We start from the raw sequence: 23,060 nt of genomic DNA, 5'->3' as shown, positions 1-23,060 counted from the left end.
TACATGGTGCACCACATATTACAATAGTGCATCACCTGTTTAATAAATAGCCCACTGATAACAGCAGGTGGTCTACAGGCAGCCCCACGAAGAAAAATCACTGGATTTATTTATACCTCGCAATTCAAAGTCGTCATATACAGTCGCTGGTGCTGCAGATGTGGACTTTTTTGAGCTAATATCATGCAGAGTGCACCTGGCTTTAATGACAGATGTGAGTCTCTTACACAAACAAGTGAGAACCGTTATGTGAAAGAGATCAGATCTGTGCGAAATGTCAGATTTGAGCAACGGGGCTTGTAATCTGAACGAAGTCGATGTGGCTGGATTTGAAAAGATCGGAGGTGGGTCACATGGGTGGAATTACACTTTAATCAAAGAAGGTGTTGAACAGCCTCCGTTTCATCTGAGTTTGCGTTTATCTTCACCTTTTGATCAAAAGCAGAGTTTAATTCTCAGAATGAGGGTCAGGAAGTGAAGATTTCTATAGCTCATTTAAGCAGAAAATCTGACGTTTACAGGTGAATAAATAATTAAACAACTCAAATAAACGATAAACTGCTGTAAACTTAAATGCCAAGTGTGTCAAAGACAGTGTCCACCGACCGGACACTTGTAATTACATGAATTACACCTCATCAGCTCCATTGACCGTACAGTTTCACTCTGTTCACATCCGTTTACCCTGTTCTTCAGTGGTCAGGACCCCCATGGACCCTAACAGAGCAGATACTATTTGGGTGGTGGGTCATTCTCAGCACTGCAGTAACAGTGACATTTAGTGTGTGTTGTGCTGGTGCAAGTCGATCAGACATACAGCGCTATATGGTCAGTAGAGCTGATAAATCAGACAGTGAGTGCAGATACAATAAGGTGGACTGAACAAAGTGGCCGGTCAGTGAACTCCGCAGCTGTTTGACTGCATTTCATTCAAAACTAACGAAGAAAAATCTTTAACCTGCACATTTATAAAAACTGAATTACATTTAAAAACATCACAGCCACATTTATAAACAACTTATATCAGTGTTTGCAGATACGTTTGTTGTACTTATAACACTGTTATGAAGCATGATTGACATGTAATAAACTCAAAAGCATATTTCTGTAGCAAGTTCTGTAGAGGATTACATCATCACTAAACTGAACACTGAAATGATCATTTGTTTATAATGTTTTTTCTGTGAACTAATTGTGTAAATTAAATAATAACTTTCATTTGAGGCAGCATGTGGGATTTGTATTACACCTGTTTAATAAATGCTTATGAGTGTTACAAACAGAATACATGTCTTTGGTATAATACAGTTTGTCAGTCCAAAGTCATTTTGTTATAAAGCTTCTTGTCATCTCACAAATATTCATAAACTGCTTATAAATGCTTAGTGTGGCTTTATAAAGGTGTAATTCAGTGCTTATGTCTGCGTCCATGTCTCTTCATGCAGCTCCTCTATAAACACACTAAAGGCTTTAAATCCTGCTGAATGTTCTCGGTCAGAGATGCTAAGGTCAGTTACAGGTCAGTCAATTGAACGACTTTAAAAGTCCATCTTTTTGATACTTTTACCAAAATTTTCATTCAACATTAAAAGTCAGTTTTTGTAAATGTGTATATGTATTTATTACAGATTTTTAAAGATTTCCTGTTTTCATTTCATAACGTCTGCCATCATTTCCACAGATTTACTGAGACACGTGTAACAAATGTGACTGAATCAGAAACATCAGTTATACTGTTTATAAACATGACAGAATTGTTATTACAGAAGTATTACAGGATGAACTGAAAGTGAAAGCAGAGACTATTTATTTACACATTAAATGAGGAATTTATTTTTCAAGTTTGACTTTCACTTTTTCTTGACCGGTTTTAAAGAAAAAAGAAAATTCAGATGTAAAATTAATTCATTCAACTTTTTTAACAATTCCGTTGTTTATATGTGTGTGTATATATATATATATATAAAAACGTGTTACTAAAATCTCAGAGCTGATACTTCCTATTTCTGACTGTCAGGCTGGATTATCTCTGCAACAGAACATCACACTCAAAAAAAAAATTCTTTGAACGAACTTGATTTAATCATGGACAGTGGTTCCACACAATGGAATTGTGTTTTTTCAACATGAAAATATCTTTTCAACTCTACAAAAAAAAACTGGAGTGAAAGAAACCCAACTGAATTTTGACAATCCAACTCAAAGTAGCAATGTTTGCCTAATCCAATTAAAGCACTTTAAAGTAATTTATATAAGTAAGGTTCAATGAACAAACAGATTTTTATTTTGTTTCATTAGATTTTCTTGTGTTTATCCAACTCAAAGCATTTTCTTTAGATCTACGTAATGTGATTGTGGACAGTGGTTCCATCTAATTGAATTATGTTACCTCAACACAAAATGTTGAAATTCAAACCACATTACAGTTTAAGCATGTGATAAGCCTTAATGGTGTGGTGGTGCTGAAAAATAAACAGAGCACATGTGTAACAAAAAGTACAAATCTGTATTTAGAAAAATAAACATACAGAAAGTACAATACTTAAATGTACAACTTAAATGCAATACAATTTTTAAATCACCTGCTGTAAAAGTGAACACAAAGTGCAGTTTATAAAGTGCAATTATCCATACTGTAAATGCAACACTTACAGAATCTGTAGTACGTCCAATGTCTCTGTACAACATTTAATATATTAAAACTTTGAACAATCCAGCATAAATTACTACACTAAAGAAAAACTTTAACAAAAACAACCACTGCATTTTAAATATGGACCAGGGCTGATTCAACTGTATGTCAAGGCCATAACTTACATTATCAATTCCTCAAGTTTACTACAGTGCTACACATCCAAAATGTCAATTTCTAAAATGTAACATGATACAAATACCCCAAAACAATACATCACACTGAAAGTGCCTCAACAATTTGCACATTTTTAGCAATGCAGCATACATTTGAATAAAGTGCTTCAAAAACATTCATATTTAGCTCTCTAGAGTCCTTCAGCAAAATGCAACAAAAGTAACCTTAATAATTATAGAAACAACACATCACAACATAAGATTAGCACAATGCCACAAGCTTAATACTTCCCAAGTCAAGATCATAATATATAAAAGGGCAGTTTTACTTCAAATCACAAGGCTAGGTGAGGTATGTCTGATCAATATAAAGTTCAAATAAACATATACCATAGAGACTACAAGCTAAAATATTTGGCCACTGGGCTCATTATGTTTAATGTTCAGGCCACAAATCAGAAAAGTGGATATTTTAATTAGAGTAGAAGAGATTATCTAAAAATCAGGTGAAATAAAAGAACTGAATCAGATATTTTTGCCTAGGAAGTTGAAAATATGATGTATTTGATGTATTTTAATGAGATATACATATCAATTAATCTTGACATAAAGGTAGTAACCATCAAATATTTGTTCTTCCAAACTGAGTTTTTAGATTTTAATATTTTACATATTTTAACAAGATAGCTCTCACATTAAATATGGAAGGACAAATATTTGATCATTACTACATTTAACAGCATATGCCAGTAAGTACTACACATCCAAAACGGCTGTCCAAAACTTCTAGAATGTAAATGATAAGTATACCCCAAAACAGTACATCACACTGAAGGCGCCTCAAAAAAATGCTCCATTCTGATCGTGAACAAAAATCAGATTTTGAAATGTTTAACCATGCAGCATACATTTAACTAAACTACTTTAACTAAATGTCAGCAAAATGCAACAACAATAACCTCAATAATAATCCAGTACAAATGGTAACTTATAATTAGCACCATGTCCCAAGCTTAATTCTTCCAAAATCAAGACCATCATGAACTTAACCGACTCCAACTCACTGAAGAGCTTGGTTTTCAGAGCCTGAACTTTGTGTGACAGTTTGTTAGCATCTAGGTCCAGAAAAAGTTTCTGGATTACCTCAAATGTATATCTGAATTTGGGAGGGTAACTCAAGTTAAAGGCATAAATTAATCCAAGCAACAATGCAATGGCAAGAGACACACTGGCAAGGTCTTCCAGAACCACAACACCTTCGATTACCACTCCAACATCCGCAGGATGGTCCATGACTTCAGCTCCCTCGACTCTGGTTGTATAGATCCCCAAGACAGTCCCGTCAATTCCCTGCTGAATAGCGGCCACATCAGAAACCTACAGAAAAAGAAAGATAAAAACAGAAATCGTTTATTCATAGTCCACTATTTCCATATGGGTTTTCAAATACACTACATTGTCAAAGTATCCAAATCATTGAACTCCGGTTCTAATCACTTCCATGGCCAAAGGAGCATAAAAGCAGCAGCTAGTCATGCAGACTGCTTCTACAAACATTAGTGAAAGAACAGGTCGATGCTCTCAGGAGCTCAGTGAACTCCAGCGTGGTACCGTGATAGGATGCAGCACCTGTGCAAGTCCAGTCGTGAAATTTCCTCACTACAAAATATTCCACAGCCAACTGTCAGTGCTATTATAACAATGGAAGGTACAAATGACGGAGCAAAGTCAGCAGGTGCTGAGGAGCATAGCGCACAGAGGGCAATCTCACTACAGACCTCCAAACTTCATGTGGCCTTCAAAATAGCTTAACAGTGCGTAAAGAGCTTCATGGAATGGGTTTCCATGGCCTTGCAGCTGCAACCAAGCCTTACATCACCAAACACAAGGCAGGTGAGCGGATAGTTTAGGCAACAAAATAATTAAACACATTTACTAACCATATATTCACGAATGAGATCATCCGGTTCTTCAATCAAGTAGAGACACAGAGCTCTGAGAACTGATTCTCTTTTAACTTCAACGTTGTCACTCTAAGGATGGGAAGAGTAATCAATTAGTGTTTTGTGATACCTATTCCACTTTGTTAAACTATAAGCATTCTAAATTTAACTGGTCATTTAACTGGTTATAATGAGCATCCTTTTCTAGGTTCCCTATGCATTATATTTTTTCCTACCATATTCACCCCAAAAAGTATTTATTTTTAAAACTTTCCTGCTCATTTGTCCTTAAACATTTGCAGCTTATGTCTCTTACCTACACCATCTTTGTAACTCAATAGCCATTTCTGCATCTCCTCTCAAATTGTCCACACACCTACTTCAAAGTTAAATTATATTTGAATGCAACCATGAGTACCTGTGCCATGGCCGTCACAAGCTGCATAATCTTTCTTCCTTGGACTCCTCCTCTTTTGGAAAACACTTTGAGAAGTTTTGCAGAGTGAAGATCCAACTTGGAAAAGAACCGTGACAGCAGATGGACTGTTGTAATCCGCTCGAATTCAGCGCTTACCTACAAACATTCAGATGCACAGAATTTAGACAAAATGTAATTTGTGATTGTGACAAACATACTTATTTTGACACCTGCATTCACTTACCTCTTTTGTTCTAAAAAGAGCAGGCCATCTTGTTTTGAAGTCTGCAATAAGAGGCGATTCATGGATAACTTCATGCCTTCTCAGTGCGAAGGTCTTGTCCATTAGCACTTTCAATGTCTGCTCATTGTCCTTCTTTTTAACTTCTGAAAGAAGGGTCACTCTTACTCTCTCAAGACTCTCAGCAGTTTCGCCACTTGGAAATGACGGACAGTAGACATCAAAGACAGAGGGCCATTGAGAAGATTTCAAGCTGCTTGCTGACTCTGAGGGAGACTCAAGTGAGGACTCGGACGATGCAGGAGTTGACAATATGACTGTATCAGAAGAGGAGGATGAGTGTGAAGGAGAGAGAACTGGAGAGTGGTTTGTACTGTGGGAGGCAAATATGGAGGAGGAGGGCTACCATCTTGGCACACAGCAACATGGGTAGACGGGGAAGACTCTGAAAAAAACAACCTTTACAGTAGCTTTGTCCTGGAGGTCTGATGGCGACGTAAGGTTCATGAATTCATTGTCAAACTCAGGATTCCTGAACTGCAGTCAAAAACTTCCAGGCAAATTACACTGCCTCTAAACTTCCGCCAAAAGGTCATTCATCAAATGTGGCACACCATCCCGAAGAATTACCTGCTGACAGTTGTCTTCTCCAAGGATGACTCTTAGTCTGACTGAAGAAGCCACTGCCATTTGGACAACACTGAGAGAATGTGGTAAAAAAATATATAGTTTTGCAGGGTTTTCATTGCACAACACAGTCAACAGTAACTGTCACACTTCCAAAACGTCTTTCCTACATTGTGAACTCTATTGTGAAATCTACACATGCACATGTCTTTTTAAAGACACCATATACACTTCCAATGGATATTTATCGACTAAATCACTAAATTCAACAAAGAAAACATCCTTTGTTGGAGATTCTGTCAGCTCAAAAGCTCTGAAGTGTTCTCTGTACCATCCGCAAAGTCTTTTTGCTATGAAACCCAAACTCTTTTGAACAACACATATCTTTCACTATCTTTTCAACTCTACAAAAAAAACTGGAGTGAAAGAAACCCAACTGAATTTTGACAATCCAACTCAAAGTAGTAATGTTTGCCTAATCCAATTAAAGCACTTTAAAGTAATTTATATAAGTAAGGTTCAATGAACAAACAGTCCCAATCTAAACACGTTAAGACATGTTCTTAACTTCCTAGAAAGAGCACAATGACCGTTATCTAGCTAGCCAGCTAACGCTAATATAGCGCTAGCATTAACAAGGTAGTGAACTTATTACCACACAACACTGACTACACATTCAATAACCCTACGTATAAGTAGCGAATCCAATAAAACACGTCTCGGGCACCCCTAACCTGCATCTGTATTATATTTAAGATCGGCCGCTCGGCCGCGGAGAGCGCCATCGCGTGTAGCGCTAGTATTAGCATAGTGGTGCAGGTGCTACATTTATTGAGACCTTATTACCACACAAAACTCACTACACATGAAATCCGTAGCGAATCCACGGAAATATGTCTCGGGCAACCCTAACCTGCATTCATATTATATTTAAGATATTAAAAATATACGAGACAAAGCCAGATTAACGATAGCCTGCTAGCTAGCTAAGCTAACGCTACCGTATAGCCCGTTAGCACTAAGATACCTAGAGTTTGAATGAAAGTTGTTACACATGTTTAAAACAAGTACAAATACAAGTACAAGTACAAGTACAAGTACAAGTACAAGTACAAGTACAAAAAAACGGCACAGTTGGTGTGTATTTACACAAACAAATATGGATTTTTAAAAATATTTCGCATTAACCTACCTGAGACGCCATTAAAACCAAAATGTTCGCGCCGCAAAGAAACGCCCTTTCCATTGCGTCATATCCGGCTTCATCCAACTGAAGTAATTACATCGAGTAGATTCAAGGGGAAAAAGCAATTGCGTTAACCCCTTCGGACCCAACGTTCATTGCAATGGACATGACATATTTCTGTCTCTAAACCAATAAATACCTTGTATTTGAATGATGTCAGTAATGCTGGTTACTGATTGGATCCTGATTATCCAATCACAATCATGTCATGACTTTGAGCATGCTCTGAGAGAGTCACAGACATCGGCCAAGACAAGCATGGCGGAGCAACTGCAGAGAGGGAGAAGTAAGTACCCATTTTCAATCAAAAATATACATTTATGCTCATGCTAACCAAACAAATTTGCTGTCAGCATATGTGTAACTGTTGCAGATGATAATATTTGAAGTTATTTTGAACAAATATATTATCATTAATTTACAGGATTTTTTAAAAGTACGATGTCCATTGCAATGGACATCAGGAGTTGGGCGAGCTAAGCTAACACTCATATGTTTAGTGTCAGTATATACAGAAACAAAATACTTGTAAGCTTTCCATAAGCAAAGTGTGGTGTCACAGTATATTTATTCATGATTATAAATTTGTAAATATATATTTTTTGTACAAAATGTTCTTATAGAGTATAGAGTCAAAGACTTGAATGTCTTGTAAATGGAGAGTTATCCGAACTTGACTCCTTGAATTCAGGAGATGAAGATGACACTTCCTTTGAGAATCCTCCAATTCATGAGGATCATCCCATGAGACCCTTTGAATACTTCAAACGGTGTATACCAGATGAGATCTTCAATTTGATGGCTGACAACACAAATGTTTATGCCTTGCAAAGTGCTACATGATGTTTCAAACCAACAAGTTCAGGAGAAATCAGAACCCTAATTGGTCTCCACCCTGCTATGGGAGTGATGAAAATGCCAAGAGTTTCCATGTACTGGGAAGCTGGGATGGACACTGATATTTTTCAAAACACCATGCCCTGTGACAGATTCTTCCAGCTTCGGTCACATTTGCATTTGGTCAATAATTTGGAGAAGCCAGCTGAGAACAGTGATGTGTTTTTCAAGGTACGTCCTCTCTATGATGCCATACGCAGTAGATACTTGGAGCTTCCACTAGAGGAGAACCTTGGCATTGATGAACAAATGGTGCCATTTCGCAGAACTCTGTCAAGCAATTCATCAAAGGCAAGCCACACCCATGGGGGGTGAAAATATACTTCCTGTGTGGGAAAAGTGGCATGGCCTATGACTTCCTGCTGCACCAAGGTACTACAACTATCACAACAGCACAGTAAGCAGCTGGGACTTGGAGCGGGAGTGGTGTACCATCTTAGCCAGCGAATCACTGGCCAACCACAAGTTGTATTTTGACAACTATTTCACAACGTACAATCTTCTGGAGCTGCTAGCTGACAGGAAAATTCATGCCGCTGGGACAGCAAGGGTCTCTCGCTTTGCCAGGCCTCCTCTACAGTCTGACAAAGAGATGGCTAAAAAGCCTCGAGGAAGCTGTGATGAAGTTGTAAGCCGTGATGGTAAGGTTGCACTGGTCAAATGGTATGACAACATACCAGTTCTCATTGGCCTCTAACTTCATTGGTGTTGGCACAATGAATGAAGTTCAGCGGTGGGACAAAAAGAAGGCCCGATTTGTGACGGTGTCCCGTCCAGAGGTGGTTAAGTTGTACAATGATGCAATGGGTGGTGTTGACCTGCTTTGTCAGTCTGTACCGTACAGAAATTCGGTCAAAAAAGTGGACCCTGAGAATGATAAAACATGCCTTTGACATGGCTGTGGTCAACTGTTGGTTGGAGTACAGGCTGGACGCCAAGAGGGCCAATATCCAGACCAAAGACATCCAGGATCTCCTCCATTTCAAGATGAATGTGGCCCAGTGTCTGGTGAGAGTCCATAAAACAGTGGCAGCAAAACGTGGAAGACCCAGTATGTCTCCAGAACCACAGCATGTCCCCCCAGAGACCAGTTTGCACACCATTTCAGGATGTAAGGCCTCTACCTAAAGTGCAGTATGACATGGTTGACTACATGCCAAATTATGATGTAAAGAAAGAGGCTACCAGATGCAAGATGCCAAAATGTACAGGTTTTTGTGTACTTTTGTGACAAGTGCAACATCCACTTGTGCTTTGTGCCCCAACGAAACTGCTTCAAGGCTGCTCATCGAAAATGAGAATACAGGTTCCAGTTCCATTCCAAGTTAACATGTTATAAGTACTGAAGGCAAAACTGATTTCAGGTACTCTACAATCATACATCTTGTGTTCATGTGCATGTTCAGATTGTGTTATTTCCCTCTCTTCTTGCAGGCTCTGGGTTTTCCTGGTGATGACTGCTGTTCCCTACCCATGCTGTGACATACTGATCAAGTTAATGTGCATGTTCAGAACTGTACACAGACTCAAACACATGCAAACATCCAGTTCCAGATGTTTAGGTCGTACCTGATTGATTACTATGTGGAAAAACTCAGCCTTATTCTTCCTAAGTTTTTATGACATTTTACGCCCATTGTGTTGCGATGTCCGTTGAAATGGACATGAAAAAAAACTATTAAAAACATGAGTTAGCAAAAATTTCATTTTTTCAATTTGTTTTTATGTTGGAAAGGAGTCACAATCAGTTTAAAAAAAATTTTTTGGCCCAGCAGAAAAAATGCGGGTCTGAAGGGGTTAAGTTATGAGTACAATACATAGTCAAGTATGATGAAAAGCACGTTTATTTCAGTTAAAGAAACACTATGCATTCATGTTTAGATGCAAAACATAATTACCATGAGTCATACCAGCATTTTTTAGTTATGTAAAACCAACAGCCATTCAAAACCCCTTTTTTGAGTGCAGGCAACGCGTCTCTGCTGTTCTGTTCAGCTGCCGTAAATAAAACAATGAAAAAACTTAAAAATAATAAGAATTATTATTATTATTTTTGAGGTACAGTGAGCCATGAAGTCTGAACACATTTGATAAAAATCCAGTTTCCAGAGTTCAGTTTAAAAATACTACATTCACATATCTGAACGCAATCTGGAACAGGCTGTGACCTCCGTCTCCTACGTGAGTGTCCTGAACGGTTCCGTCTCTGCTGGTTCCATGTGGAGGAAGATGAACAGTAGAACTGCAACCACCATCACAAACAGCAGAACCTGCAGCCACAGTGGGACCAACCGGCCCGAACGTCTCTCAGTGGGCGGTGCACGCTGGGTTTCGTATCTCTGCGCTGACAGATTCCTCTGAGTTCTGAACACGACCGGCCTGCGGTGTTTACAAACAACTGTTTACTAATTTATTTATTTGTTTGTTTGTTCTTGTTTTTAATTGGCTCAGCTGATTTGTGAAGGGAACACTTACTCATCAACGGTGTCCAGTTCTTCATACTCAGGCAGCAGAAGCGGGTTTGTCCTGGTTCATATTAGAAATGAGATTCTCGGTTTCGTGATGTTACAGAACTCAAAATAAAAATTCAAATTAAATTATTCATTTACCTCCATTTATCACCAAAATGCTCCTGTCTCAACTGGACCAATCAGAACAGACATTATAATCAGTCTAATCCAATCAGACTCAAATCATTGTAATAACTCAAAAGAACATCTGACATAATAATAACAATAATAATAATAATAATAATATATATATATATATATATACATATATATATATATATATATATATATATACACACATATATATATATATATACATATATATATATATATATATATATATATATATATATATATATATATATATATATATATATATATATATAATAACTCACAGGTTTGCGATGATGGATGTAAGTGACATCTTCATCTGTAAAGTAATGATTACAATTAATTCAGAATTATTATTAAAATCATTCAGTAAATCTAAACTGATTCTCAGTTTTTTTTAAATGGAACCACAAAAATCACCATGAAGTTTGTTTATTAATAAACAACTGAATTAAACAAAATGACTGAGCTTTAAACCCCTCAAAATAATTAAATTTAATATAAATATAATGTAATAAACAGAATCTGTATCACTGAACGGGATCGTTCTGGTCTCACCCTCCTCTCTGTAGAACCGTCGTCCTGACTGAGTGTCGGTTCTCCTCTCTTTAGCCATCGCCTCTCTCAGCTTCTTCTCGTACAGCGCTCTGGTGGAACCTGAACACGACCACAGAACCGTCACTGCATTTAAATCAACTCTAATTTAACACAAAACTTTGGAACTTTGGAATTACACTTTATATCTTATACATCATATATATTTCTATATGGGTATGTTTGTGCAACCCCGATTCCAATGAAGTTGGGACATTCTGTAAAACAAAAATAAAAATACGATGATTTAAAAATCCTTTTCAACCTATAATCAATTGAATAAACTACAAAGACAAGATATTTAATATTCAAACGGATAAACTTTAATGTTTTTTGCAAATATTTACTCATTTTGAATTTGATGCCTGTAACACGTTCCAAAGAAGTTGGGACAGGGGCGTGTTTACCACTGTGTTACATCACCTTTCCTTTTAACAACACTCAATAAGCGTTTGGGAACTGAGGACACTATTTGTTGAAGCTTTGTAGCTGGAATTCTTTCCCATTCTTGCTTGATGTACAACTACAGTTGCTCAACAGTCCGGGGTCTCTGTTATCATATTTTGCTCTTCACAATGTGCCACACATTTTCAATGGGAGACAGGTCTGGTCTGCAAATCATGCAGTCTAGTACCTGCACTCAAAGCTGTTGTAGCATGTGCAGAATGTGTCTTGGCATTGTCTTGCTGAAATAACCAGGGACATCCCTGAAAAAGACGTTGCTTGGATGGCAGCATATGTTGCTCCAAAACCTGTATCTACCTTTCAGCATTAATCAGAGATGCTGGCTTTTGAACTTTGTGCTGATAACAATCCAGACAGTCCTTTTCCTCTTTGGCCCAGAGGACACAGCATCCATGATTTCCAAAAACAATTTGAAATGTGGACTCGTCAGACCACAGGACACTTTTCCACTTTGCGTCAGTCCATTTCCGATGAGCTTGGGCCTCAAAGCTTCTACCTTGAAGCTTACTTGCAGAGATTTCTCCAGATTCTCTGAATCTTTTGATGATATTATGGACTGTAGATGATGAAATCCCTAAATTGCACGTTGAGAAACATTGTTCTTAAACTGTTGGACTATGTGCTCACGCAGTTGTTCACAAACTGGTGAACCTCGCCCCATCCTTGCTTGTGAATAAATGAACCTTTCAGGGAGGCTCCCTTTTAACCTAATTAACCTGTTCACCTGTGGAAGGTTCCAAACAGGTGTTTTTTGAGCATTCCTCAACTTTCCCAGTCTTTTGTTGCCCCTGTCCCAACTTCTTTGGAACGTGTTGCAGGCATCAAATTCAAAATGAGTGAATATTTGCAAAAAACAATAAAGTTTATCCGTTTGAACATTAAATATCTTGTCTTTGTAGTGAATTCAATTGAATATAGATTGAAAAGGATTTGCAAATCATTTTATTCTGTTTTTATTTATGTTTTACCCAACGTCCCAACTTCACTGGAATTGGGGTTGTATTTACGTATCACAACAGATTCTCATTCTGACAGTATCGAAACTCATATGGTCTAGTCTCTAGCTCAGAGGGTCTAGTCTCTAACTCAGAGGGTCTAGTCTCTAACTCAGATGGTCTAGTCTCTAACTCAGAGCGTATAGACTCTAACTCAGAGCGTATAGACTCTAACTGAGAGGGTCTAGACTCTAACTTGGAGGGTCTGGACTCTAACTTGGAGGGTCTAGACTAACTTGGAGGGTCTAGACTAACTTAGAGGGTCTAAATTCTAATTTAGAGGGTCTAGTTTCTAACTCAGAGGGTCTAGACTCTAAGTCAGAAGATCTAGACTAACTCTGGGAGTCTAGACTAACTCGGAGGGTCTAGACTCTAACTCAGAGGGTCTAGACTAAATCAGGGGGTCTAGAATAACTCAGGGGGTCCAGACTGTAAGTCAGAGGGTCTAGACTGTAAGTCAGAGGGTCTAGACTAACTCAGAGGGTCTAGACTAACTCAGAGGGTCTAGATTCTAACTCAGAGGGTCTAGTTTCAGGCTCAAAGGGTCAAGATTCTAACTCAGAGGGTCTAGACCCTAACTCAGAAGGTCTAGAACCTAACTCAGAGGGTCTAGACTAACTCACATGGTCTAGTCCCTAACTGAGGGGGTCTAGACTGTAACTCAGACAGTCTAGTCTCTAACTGAGGGGGTCTAGACTGTCAGTCTGGGCTCTTTTAGCGTTCCAGTGGTTTTAAGCTCAGTGAGCTCTTCTCCTGCTGTCGTCTGTGTATCTGCACTTCCTGTGTAGCTCAGAATTCTTACAGCCTCGTTTTACTGTATAACATTTTTACACGAAGTACTTCAGAAATAAGAGTTTATGAATATGTAAAACACCCGTTCTCTGATTGGCTGAGGGAGGTGGTGGTTGGGGGGGGGTGCGATCCTGCAGCTCTCATTCTCAGCAGCTCCGCGTCAACCAGCTTCATCAATAAAACAGCATCTGATAATGTCTGATCACGTCTGATAATCTGTTTGAAACACTTTGATCTGCTCCACATTTGATGCGCTTCGCTGTGCTCAGTGAGTTTATTTATTAAATACAGTTATCGTTTGAGGAGTGCAGGAGCTCACAGACCCACAGCAGTTATTCTGTACATTTATTCTTCAAAGTTCTTAAAAAAACGACCACACAGCTGCACTGCGAGTCTCTCTGGATCAGGGTGTCACTAAGCGCCGTGAATGTTTTAAGGCGGCACTGTTTAAAGGAGGACGATGGAGAATAATTGCTCTCACCGACTACTGGACCGTGTTTGATCCCGTAATCGTCCAGCATCCAGCTGATCTCCTGCGCACTCTTCCTGCTCAGCATCGCCGTCATTCGGCCACTCAGAGGCGCGTCAGTCGGCCGCTTGTGTCTGTTGGACTGAAAGTGAAAGCAGGTTTTAATAAAGGACCGAGTTCCTCTTCTTCACTGCACTGGAACTTTCTTTGCTTCTGTTTTAGACGGAGTGGAAATTTCCGAGACCAGAACTGCCTCCACATGTGTTTCAGCCTTTCCTGTAAAACGACTCACAGTAAATAACCTGGTTTCCTCACACATTTCACTGTAAAAAGCGTCTCGTCTGATCTCGTCTCGACTTCAAGTGGAAACAAATCAATGAACCCGTTTAATTCAACTTAAAAATGACACTGACTGAAAGATCAAAGTGTTTATTCGGGTTAAATAAAAACACTTTACTTGTTCCCACATGAATTTCCCACATCATTTTTAGTTACTGTTCTCAGTTGGAGAGAACAGGAAACAAAAACCTTAAAAACGACACTATTATTACTATTATTATTACAAACAGCTGTGTTATTATTATTATTAATAATATTTTTAATATCTTATAAATCTAAAGTACTTAATGAACCCCAGCTAAACCCTTTCTGCTCTAACAGGTAAGCAGAGAATAAATCACTGACCTGGCACCTTCAGACCCAAACATACAGCAGACTGAACTGTCAGTGACGTTTCGACGCCCCTGGCGCTTCGGTTTGTAAAGTAAAATCACCGGCTGTGGTTTTAAAGCATTTACAGTCCAGACTGTTTTACAGCTGAGCTGTTCTAGTTCTGACAGTAACACACAGTACGAGCATGCGGTTAGTCTGAACTACCCGTTCCACCACAAATGGTGGCACCTCAGACACGCTCCTGTAGTAACTGCAGCGCTATTTAAGGTGGAAAGGAATGGCCTCGATTCACAGCCGAGAGCGAACAAACAGCAGAAACAGCCGAGTCGCAGCTCTAATTAGGCTGTGCAGTGAAACTGTGCAGTTTATTGACATATAAAGACCTACATGGTCTCGCTCCTGAGTACCTACAAGACCTTAGTTCCCATTACGTGCCATCAAGACTACTCAGATCCCAGAGTGCTTGCTTAGAGTTCTTAGTTCCTAGAATTCATAAGGTTTCAGCTGGGGGAAGAGCTTTTTCTTATAAAGCCCCCAAACTCTGGAATAATCTTCCAGAAACTGTTCGGGACTCAGACACAGTCTCAATCTTTAAGACTAGGCTGAAAACTCACTTGTTCTGTTTAGCTTTTGGTAGGTAATGTTCCCCCTTAGATAAAGGCAGCAGATCCAGGGGTCCATGGACTCAGGGAATTATAGTAAACTGAGACGCTGGTGCTGTCGTCCCGCTGCTCGCACGCGGTCACTTGTGGACGGTGGAGCAGAGGGATGCCAGACTGTCTCAGAGTGCTGCCGTGTCTGTGTGTCCTTCTGGTTCTCTCCTTTTAGTATAGCTGTCATAGTCAGATCTGACGGAGTCGTTAGCCACACTCTGGAAATGTTCACATTCGTACAAACAGACAGAATAAAACTAATTCCCTCTCCCTGCCTTTTTTTCTGAGTATACAACCGCCCACATGTTCGGCCGGACACTGAAGGACGACTGACTGTCGAGCCCTCCTGCTACCCTCTTCAGACCAGCTGCCCACGCCCCAGCTACCGCCACGTACCTTGGACTAGCTGCCCACACTACACTGATGTTTTCATACACTCCTAGCTATTACTACTACTAATACTACTGCTATTAAAGTTAGTAGTATAATCACTTGTAGGTAGTTTGACCAGAGGAGGATGGGTCCCCCCTGGTGAGCCTGGTTCCTCCCAAGGTTTCTTCCTCAGTTCTGAGGGAGTTTTTCCTTCCCACTGTCGCCCCTGGCTTGCTCACCTGGGTTTTTTTAACACTTCTTGTTAAAACTCTGTCTTTTCTGGAATTCTGTGAAGCTGCTTTGCGACAACATCCGTTGTAAAAAGCGCTATACAAATAAATTTGAAAGTTCGCACTTTCCGCAAATCGCGCTGCGGCTCCACTAGACTGGACGTAAACAAACACGTTTCCGCTGACAGGCGGAAGCTGTCGCCGTTAGCAGCTGCAGAGATCCTGGAGGGAGTAGATCTTCCACTTGGCAGCGTCTGTAGGGCTTCTCAGGCGCTAGGAGGCGCTCCCAAGTTAGTGCAGAGTGAATGGGATGATATGGAGCTTTTGAGCAAAATCATAGTTTATAAACGCTGAAACATTTTTAATGTAAAATAATTCATTCATTTCCTAAACAGCATAAAACATTTTAACACCGCTGTTTTATTTAAGAGCTTTTAAACTCGAGTTATAGGAGTTTAAACCGGCGCCTCATGTACGCCTCATGAACAGCCAATGACCTGCTCGGCTCGCCCATCAATCATCACGCTCTAGCAGTAAAGCCCCGCCCCCTGCGGGAGGGTGCTGCCTTACTTTCTTGCAGCATAGCTCATAGTCTTTTACTTAGTCGGCAGAGTAGTGTAAACTGCTGCTGACAGTCCAGAGCCGGGACCAGGCCACAGACAGACAGGCTAAACCGACCGTCTGCGATCCACCTTGAGGCGTCACCCAAGTTCAACTCTATTGAGACTGTGTCTTTGCCCCGAATTAAAACTAAATTTAATCGTAGAAAAACTCAATCAGCCCGTTTAAACAACCTAATCAACATATATCCATATGCAGATGATAGCACTAACACCTTAGATCTAAAATGTGGACTACTCAATATAAGATCACTAAACTCAAAAGCAGTTATCGTAAATTAAATTATAAGCGACCATAAATTTGACATTTTCTGTCTCACCGAAACATGGGTTAGACCAGATGAATATTCAGCTTTAAATGAAGCCACCCCTGTAGGCTATAATTATGCACGTAGGCCAAGATTATCAGACAAGGGAGGTGGAGTCTGTGTAATCTACCAAAATACTCTAGATATTAGTCAGAAACAATGTGACACTTTCACTTCCTTTGAGGTCCTTTCCATTCACATTACAAATACGGTCACAAAAAAGAATGCATTTTCATTATTTAACATTTACAGGCCACCAGGGCCATACTCTGAATTTTTAAAAGAATTTAGTGATTTTGCTGCAAACCTGGCTGTGTGCAATGATAAAGTAATAATTGTAGGAGATTTTAATATTCACTTTGAGAAGGTAGATGACCCTCTAAAAAAGGCATTTACTTAAATTCTACACTCTGTTGGTATTACCCAAAAATATAAAGGGCCTACACATTACTGTAGTCACACATTAGATTTAGTTTTGACACTAGGTCTTAACATAGACAAGCTTAATATCCTACCGCAAACCTCAGCAATCTCCGACCATTACTTAATTTCATATGAGCTACGTCTTAGCCATAATATATGTACGTACCCTCATTATTCTACAAAGCACTCAATAAAACCTTTTACCGCCCTACAATTTATAGAAAATCTGCCAGAACTATCAATGCCAGTTTTCACTCCATCAGACCCAATGGAACTAGATTTTTAGGGCAGTCATGGGCTGGAGGTTAGGGATCCAGCCTCGTGACCGGAATGTCGCCGGTTCGATCCCCAGAGCCGACAGCACATGACTGAGGTGTCCTTGAGCAAGACACCTAACCCCCAACTGCTCCCTGGGTGCTGCGGATTGGGCTGCCCACTGGTGTGTGTGTGTGTGTGTGTGTGTGTGTGTGTGTGTGTGTGTGTGTGTGTGTGTGTGTGTGTGTGTGTGTGGTTTCACTTCATGGATGGGTTAAATGCAGAGGTGAAATTTCCCCATTGTGGGACTAATAAGGGTCTCTTAATCTACTAACCGATTATTTAGAAAATACCTTCCGATCCACTTTAGAAAATGTGGCACCACTTAAAATAAAAAGAATAAGGCAGAAAAAGCTCGCCCCATGGTACAACAATAAAACCCGGACCTTAAAACAAACAGTTCAGAAGCTAGGCACTCTGCCTGGAAGGACAGCCTTATAGAGTATAGAAATGCTCTCACAACAGCTCACTCAGCATATCTGGCCTTGCTGATCAAGAATAATGAATATAATCCTAGAATTCTGTTTAGTGTGATTTCCCAAATCACAAAAAATCAGGCAGGTACTGAACCAGAAATCCCAGCAACTCTCACCAGTGAAGTTTTTATGGACTTCTTTAATAATAAAATTGATAATATTAGAGAACAAATTCAACCCACAGTATTAAATCCAACTTGGCTGTCATCTGACTTGGCTGATATAAAACAAAACACAGTTGTAGAAAAGAGCCTGGAAACTTTTCACCCACTCCCACAGCTGGAGCTAGAGAAAATTATCTCATCTGCAAATTGCACAACCTGCATACTCGATGCAATTCCCTCAAAATTACTCAAAGAAGTACTGCCAGTCATTATAAACCCTATTTTAACTATAGTAAAATTGTCCCTTAGTCTGGGCCATGTTCCCAAAGCTTTTTTTTTTTTTTTTTTTTTTTTTACTACTTGATACTGAAGGTTTTATTGTATAAAATCTATAAAAACAGAGTGGACCATGAAGGTGACCTTTTTTTTTTTTTTTTTTTTTTTTTTGCCTGTCTTGTCTGGCAGATTTGCAATCAGAATTATGGTCAGACTGTGTTACTGTGCCAAACAGATTTACTTTTCCAAAATGAGCACTATAGATTATAGGCTCATCTTGTCAGTGTTTCTTTTTCTTTATTTATTATTTAATTATTTGATTTCATTTTGTTTATACATTTGATATTTTAATGAAAATGTGTTAGCATCATGCCAGACTTGACAGGCCAGGGGAATCTGTAAAGAAGGGAGAGGAGAGATAAGCGGGGGGGGGGGGGGATAACATAAGGGCAGAAAAAAAGAAAAACACAGCGCAAATGCCACGGCGATGGTTCACCAACTGCTGCTCCTGAGAAAAGAGAAGAAAGTGTACCTGAGACGTACAGCACTTGGAGATACTACACAAATGACTGTGATGTATGTGTATGTGAGTGTGTGTGTTTGTGAGTGCAGTACAGTATAAATTTGTCACAAGATGCACTCAATATCGAGGGCAGAAAGCTGCGACAACATCCCCCCAGAGGCCAGAGGAAGGCAGAGAAAGACCAGGGAATCCCGCCCGCCGCGGCCCCCCCAGGAGCAGTGGAGACCCTGGGCCGTATCTCCCAGTGACCCCTGCATGCCCACCCCAGCGGAAGGGAGAGGGGGACTCCGGACAGCACCCCCCCCAGCCATGGAGCGCAGGTCCAGGGGAACCAGAGGAACCAGAGCCGCCCCCAGGATGCCCCTCCCCATCACGAGGCAGCAGCAAAGACCCAGCGCCTCATACGCCCGAGAGCCAACCACCACCCAGCAGGGCCCCATCCCCGCCGAGGGGCCTTGAGCCGCCCCGGAGCCCAACCACCCAGGGGAGCGGGCCAACCGTCACGCCGGAGTACCAGGCCAGGCCCTGAAGCCCCAAGGCGCCCCCCATCTGGGGGGGAAGTAGCAACCACAGGGGAGCAGCCGGGAGAGGACCGGGGACAACAATCCCCCGACCCAGAACCAGCTGTCCTCACATACACTCAACCTCATATATACATCTACATACCTTCACTCCCTTATATTCCTCCACCCCTATATATACACCTACGCACACATACCTCCACACCTATATACATTCCTACATACATACATACACCCACATATATACATACACATCACCCCAATATGTACAAACACCCACCCATATATACACCCCCCCGTCCCCCTAGATGAGGTGGGGGCGAATGGAAAGGCCAGCCAGTAACAGTTTGTATATGGATGCATACATGGGACGAACGTGCACACGTGCGGGGGGGGCGCACACACGGGAGGAACATGCACGACTGCACACGAGTCCGAGGGCGCACGCCAGGGAAGAATGCGCGCGGGCGCACAGACGCCAACACCCACCCAACCATACAATGCCACATGGCTGGCACCGCCATACCGGCCACCCTCCGCGGCGGGGGCGGCGGGGGCCCGGGCAGTAACCCCAGAACGCCAGGAATGCCCCCGGCCCAGCCCCTGTTCCGGCGTTCAACACCCCGCCCCGGTAGGGAGCAGGAAACGGGTGAGGGATGACCTTCCCACCCTTCCACCTCCAGTGAAGTGTTGAGTGCAGGAGTTGGTGTATATGAATGTGGGGTAGTGTGTGATACTATGGTGTAGTTAAAATTGGGGGGAAAGGTGTGTAGGCAAACATGGGCTAAGCACCGGGCCACTGGTCTGCAGTGTCCATCTGCACTGTCCCCTCAAAAGCCCTGAATGTCTAAAGTGCAGTAAAAACTGAGGGACAGACAGTCGTCAGGAGACGAGTGAGGCTATGACAGCGGGTCGACCTCATTGACCCCCGGCAACATGCCTGCCCCCAGGATCCTAAATGTATGAGTACTGTGTGTGTTTGTGTGTGTTTGCTTGGGTGGGGGAATAATGTATGTATGTGTGTGTGTGTGTGTGGGTGTGTGTCTGGGGGTGGATGGAGGGGGGGTATGTAGGTCCAGAGGCAATGATCCTCTGGAAGAGGAGAGCCAGCTGACTAGCTGGCTCATGAGGCTCCGCGTTTCACTGTCCCCCCGCTCGAGGCAGGATGAGGTCGGCCCGGGGAGGTCACGGAGACACCCTATGCCGCCACCCCGCCCAAGCCCCCACCTCCCCCACCGCAGAGAGCAGCCCGCCCAGCAACACCAACCACACAGCACCACATGCCCATGCGAACGCGGGCGTTCAGGCACCCCAGAACCCCAAGGCACAGACCCGACGCCCCGATGCAAGGTCAACCCGCCCCACCCGGTGGTGCGCCCGCAGCGGCGCAAGCCATCCCCGCACGGGCAGGGACCCAGCATGGGGTCGGGCGGCTCTAAGGCATCGGGCCCCGGGTCCCGCCACTAGCCCCGGAGGGGAGGCTAGCTACCCCACCCAGGGCCTGCACCGGTCCTCCACGCATCCCCGGACCTGCACCCGAGGCAAAACGGCGGCGCCCCCCGAGCCCCCACCCATCCACCACCAACCAGGGCAAGCACACAGACACCCCAGGTCAGCCGCCGAGGCCCCCCAGCTTACTCAGGAAGTTACCGACACAAGCAGTCATCCCAGAGTCAATTCCCAGCCACCAACTAGGCCACCCGGGAGATGAAACCACAGCCAACCACCCCGACTAACTAGTGGAGTTGATCAGTGGGAGCCAAAGAGAGTTAAATTCCTCCAACTGGTTTTTAGAGGAAGCAGACATTCTTTCCAGACTAATGTGATCAAATAATAAATTTTTGTAAAGAGTAATATGTAGATCTTTTTTTTGCTTCCAGTTAATGAGGATGGTTTTCTTGGCGATGCATAGGGCAGTGAGAACTATGTGTGATGTATTTGCATCCATAACCAATTCACTGACGTCTCCTAAGATGCACAGTCTGGGTGAGGTTGGGATGCAACATTTAAGCCACGTGGACAAGTCTGTACATATCCTGTGCCAGAACATCTGAACAGGCCTACAATCCCATATAGCATGCAGATAGTTATCGGTTACATTGGCTGTACAGTGGGTGCATATGTTTGATTGTGCTAGGCCCATTTGGAACATCCTTTGTCCTGTATAATGTACTCTATGAAGGACTTTGTATTGTATAAGTTGTAAGTTGGGGCTTTTACTTATTTTGAAGATATTTGAACATATTTCTATCCAAAAGCTTTGATCTTGATTGATAGAGAGATCACGTTCCCATTTGGCTATCGGGAGGGAGATTGAGTCATCAAATTTTAATAATAATTTGTACAGTTTTGATAATAATTTAGGGGTACATAAATTTAAAAATTCAGTTACCCATGTTGATATTTCCAGATTTAGTTGGTTGGGATTAAATCTCTCTTGAATGATGGATTTCAATTGTTGATATTCAAGAAATTTACTGTTGTTTATTCCATATTCTGATATGAGTTCCTGGAATGTGATAAAGTTTCCCTCTTTAATAACATGTTCTAAATTTTTTATTCCCTTTTCACGCCATGATGTGAAATTTAGTACTTTCTTATTCTGACAAATGTCTGGATTGTTCCAAATGGGTGTTAGTTTGCATGGAATAAGTGGAGACTGAGTTAGTTTTAGAAATTCCCACTAGGCTGTCAGTGAGCTATTTATACTGAGGCTTTTAAAAGCGTCGTGGCGCTTAATATTAGAGCTAATGTAAGGTAAGTCTGAGAGTTTTGTTTTTCTACAGAATGCTTGTTCTAGGTCCAACCATGGACTGTCTAGTAAGTCAGGTTTGATCCATTTTGAAATGTATTGTAATCTATTGGCTAAGAAATAATTATAAAAATTTGGTAGTTCTAAACCACCATTGTTTTTCGGCTTTTGTAGAGTTTTCAGACTTATTCTTGATGGCTTATTTTTCCATAAGAATTGTGAGATGTTTGAATCTAAGGACTTAAACCAAGCAGCAGGGGGTTTATTTGGGATTAGTGAGAATAAATAGTTGATTTTTGGTAAAACCATCATTTTAATGGTAGCGACTCTCCCCATGAGTGATATAGGTAAGGCGTTCCAACGTTTGAGATCATCTTCTATTGTTTTCAGTAAAGGGATATGATTTAACTGCACTAAGTCTGATAGCCTAGCAGAGACATGTATGCCTAAATATCTAATATTACCTGATTGTAGTGGAATGGCGGTTGTGTTCTGGAAACTACAGTTTATAGGCAAAACTGTTGATTTTCCCCAGTTGATGGAATAGTCTGATATAGAAGTGAAGCTATCTATTAGTCTAATTGTATTCGGGAGAGAAGCTTGGGAGTTTTCCAGGAAAAGTAATACATCATCTGCATAAAGACTTATCTTGTGGTTTGTAGTTTCTGTGTTAATTCCTTTAATATTTGTATTTTGTCG

General features: G+C 41.2%; 1 protein-coding gene and 1 long non-coding RNA gene across 2 annotated transcripts; one reads left to right on the top strand and one right to left on the bottom strand.

The window, feature by feature from the left end:
• Nucleotides 1-2,487: 2,487 nt before the first annotated feature.
• Nucleotides 2,488-6,050, bottom strand: LOC119262639. Its single transcript, XM_037535609.1, has 5 exons — nt 6,041-6,050; nt 5,414-5,727; nt 5,170-5,325; nt 4,749-4,841; nt 2,488-4,185 (listed from the first exon to the last, which is right to left on the bottom strand). The coding sequence occupies exons 2-5, from the start codon at nt 5,513-5,515 to the stop codon at nt 3,769-3,771; spliced, it is 768 nt and encodes a 255-aa protein (XP_037391506.1). The 5' UTR covers nt 5,516-5,727; nt 6,041-6,050; the 3' UTR covers nt 2,488-3,768.
• Nucleotides 6,051-7,360: 1,310 nt separating this feature from the next.
• On the top strand, nt 7,361-9,760 carry LOC119262640. The gene is made up of 2 exons (XR_005129791.1): nt 7,361-7,569; nt 9,615-9,760. It is a non-coding gene; the product is annotated as an uncharacterized LOC119262640 (long non-coding RNA).
• The last annotated feature ends 13,300 nt before the right edge of the window (nt 9,761-23,060 follow it).

This window comes from Pygocentrus nattereri, chromosome 28, assembly GCF_015220715.1.
Source record: "Pygocentrus nattereri isolate fPygNat1 chromosome 28, fPygNat1.pri, whole genome shotgun sequence".
Lineage (NCBI taxonomy): Eukaryota > Metazoa > Chordata > Actinopteri > Characiformes > Serrasalmidae > Pygocentrus > Pygocentrus nattereri.
This window is presented reverse-complemented; position numbering and strand designations above follow the sequence as displayed.

What these genes read in the sequence shown, in the direction of transcription:
- LOC119262639 (XM_037535609.1), bottom strand. Translation starts at nt 5,515, where the DNA reads ATGGACAAGACCTTCGCACTGAGAAGGCATGAAGTTATCCATGAATCG. An exon ending in TTGTGACGGCCATGGCACAG is followed by an intron (nt 4,842 to 5,169) that starts GTACTCATGGTT and finishes TCCCATCCTTAG; the next exon opens with AGTGACAACGTTGAAGTTAA. An exon ending in ATCTCATTCGTGAATATATG is followed by an intron (nt 4,186 to 4,748) that starts GTTAGTAAATGT and finishes CTTTTTCTGTAG; the next exon opens with GTTTCTGATGTGGCCGCTAT.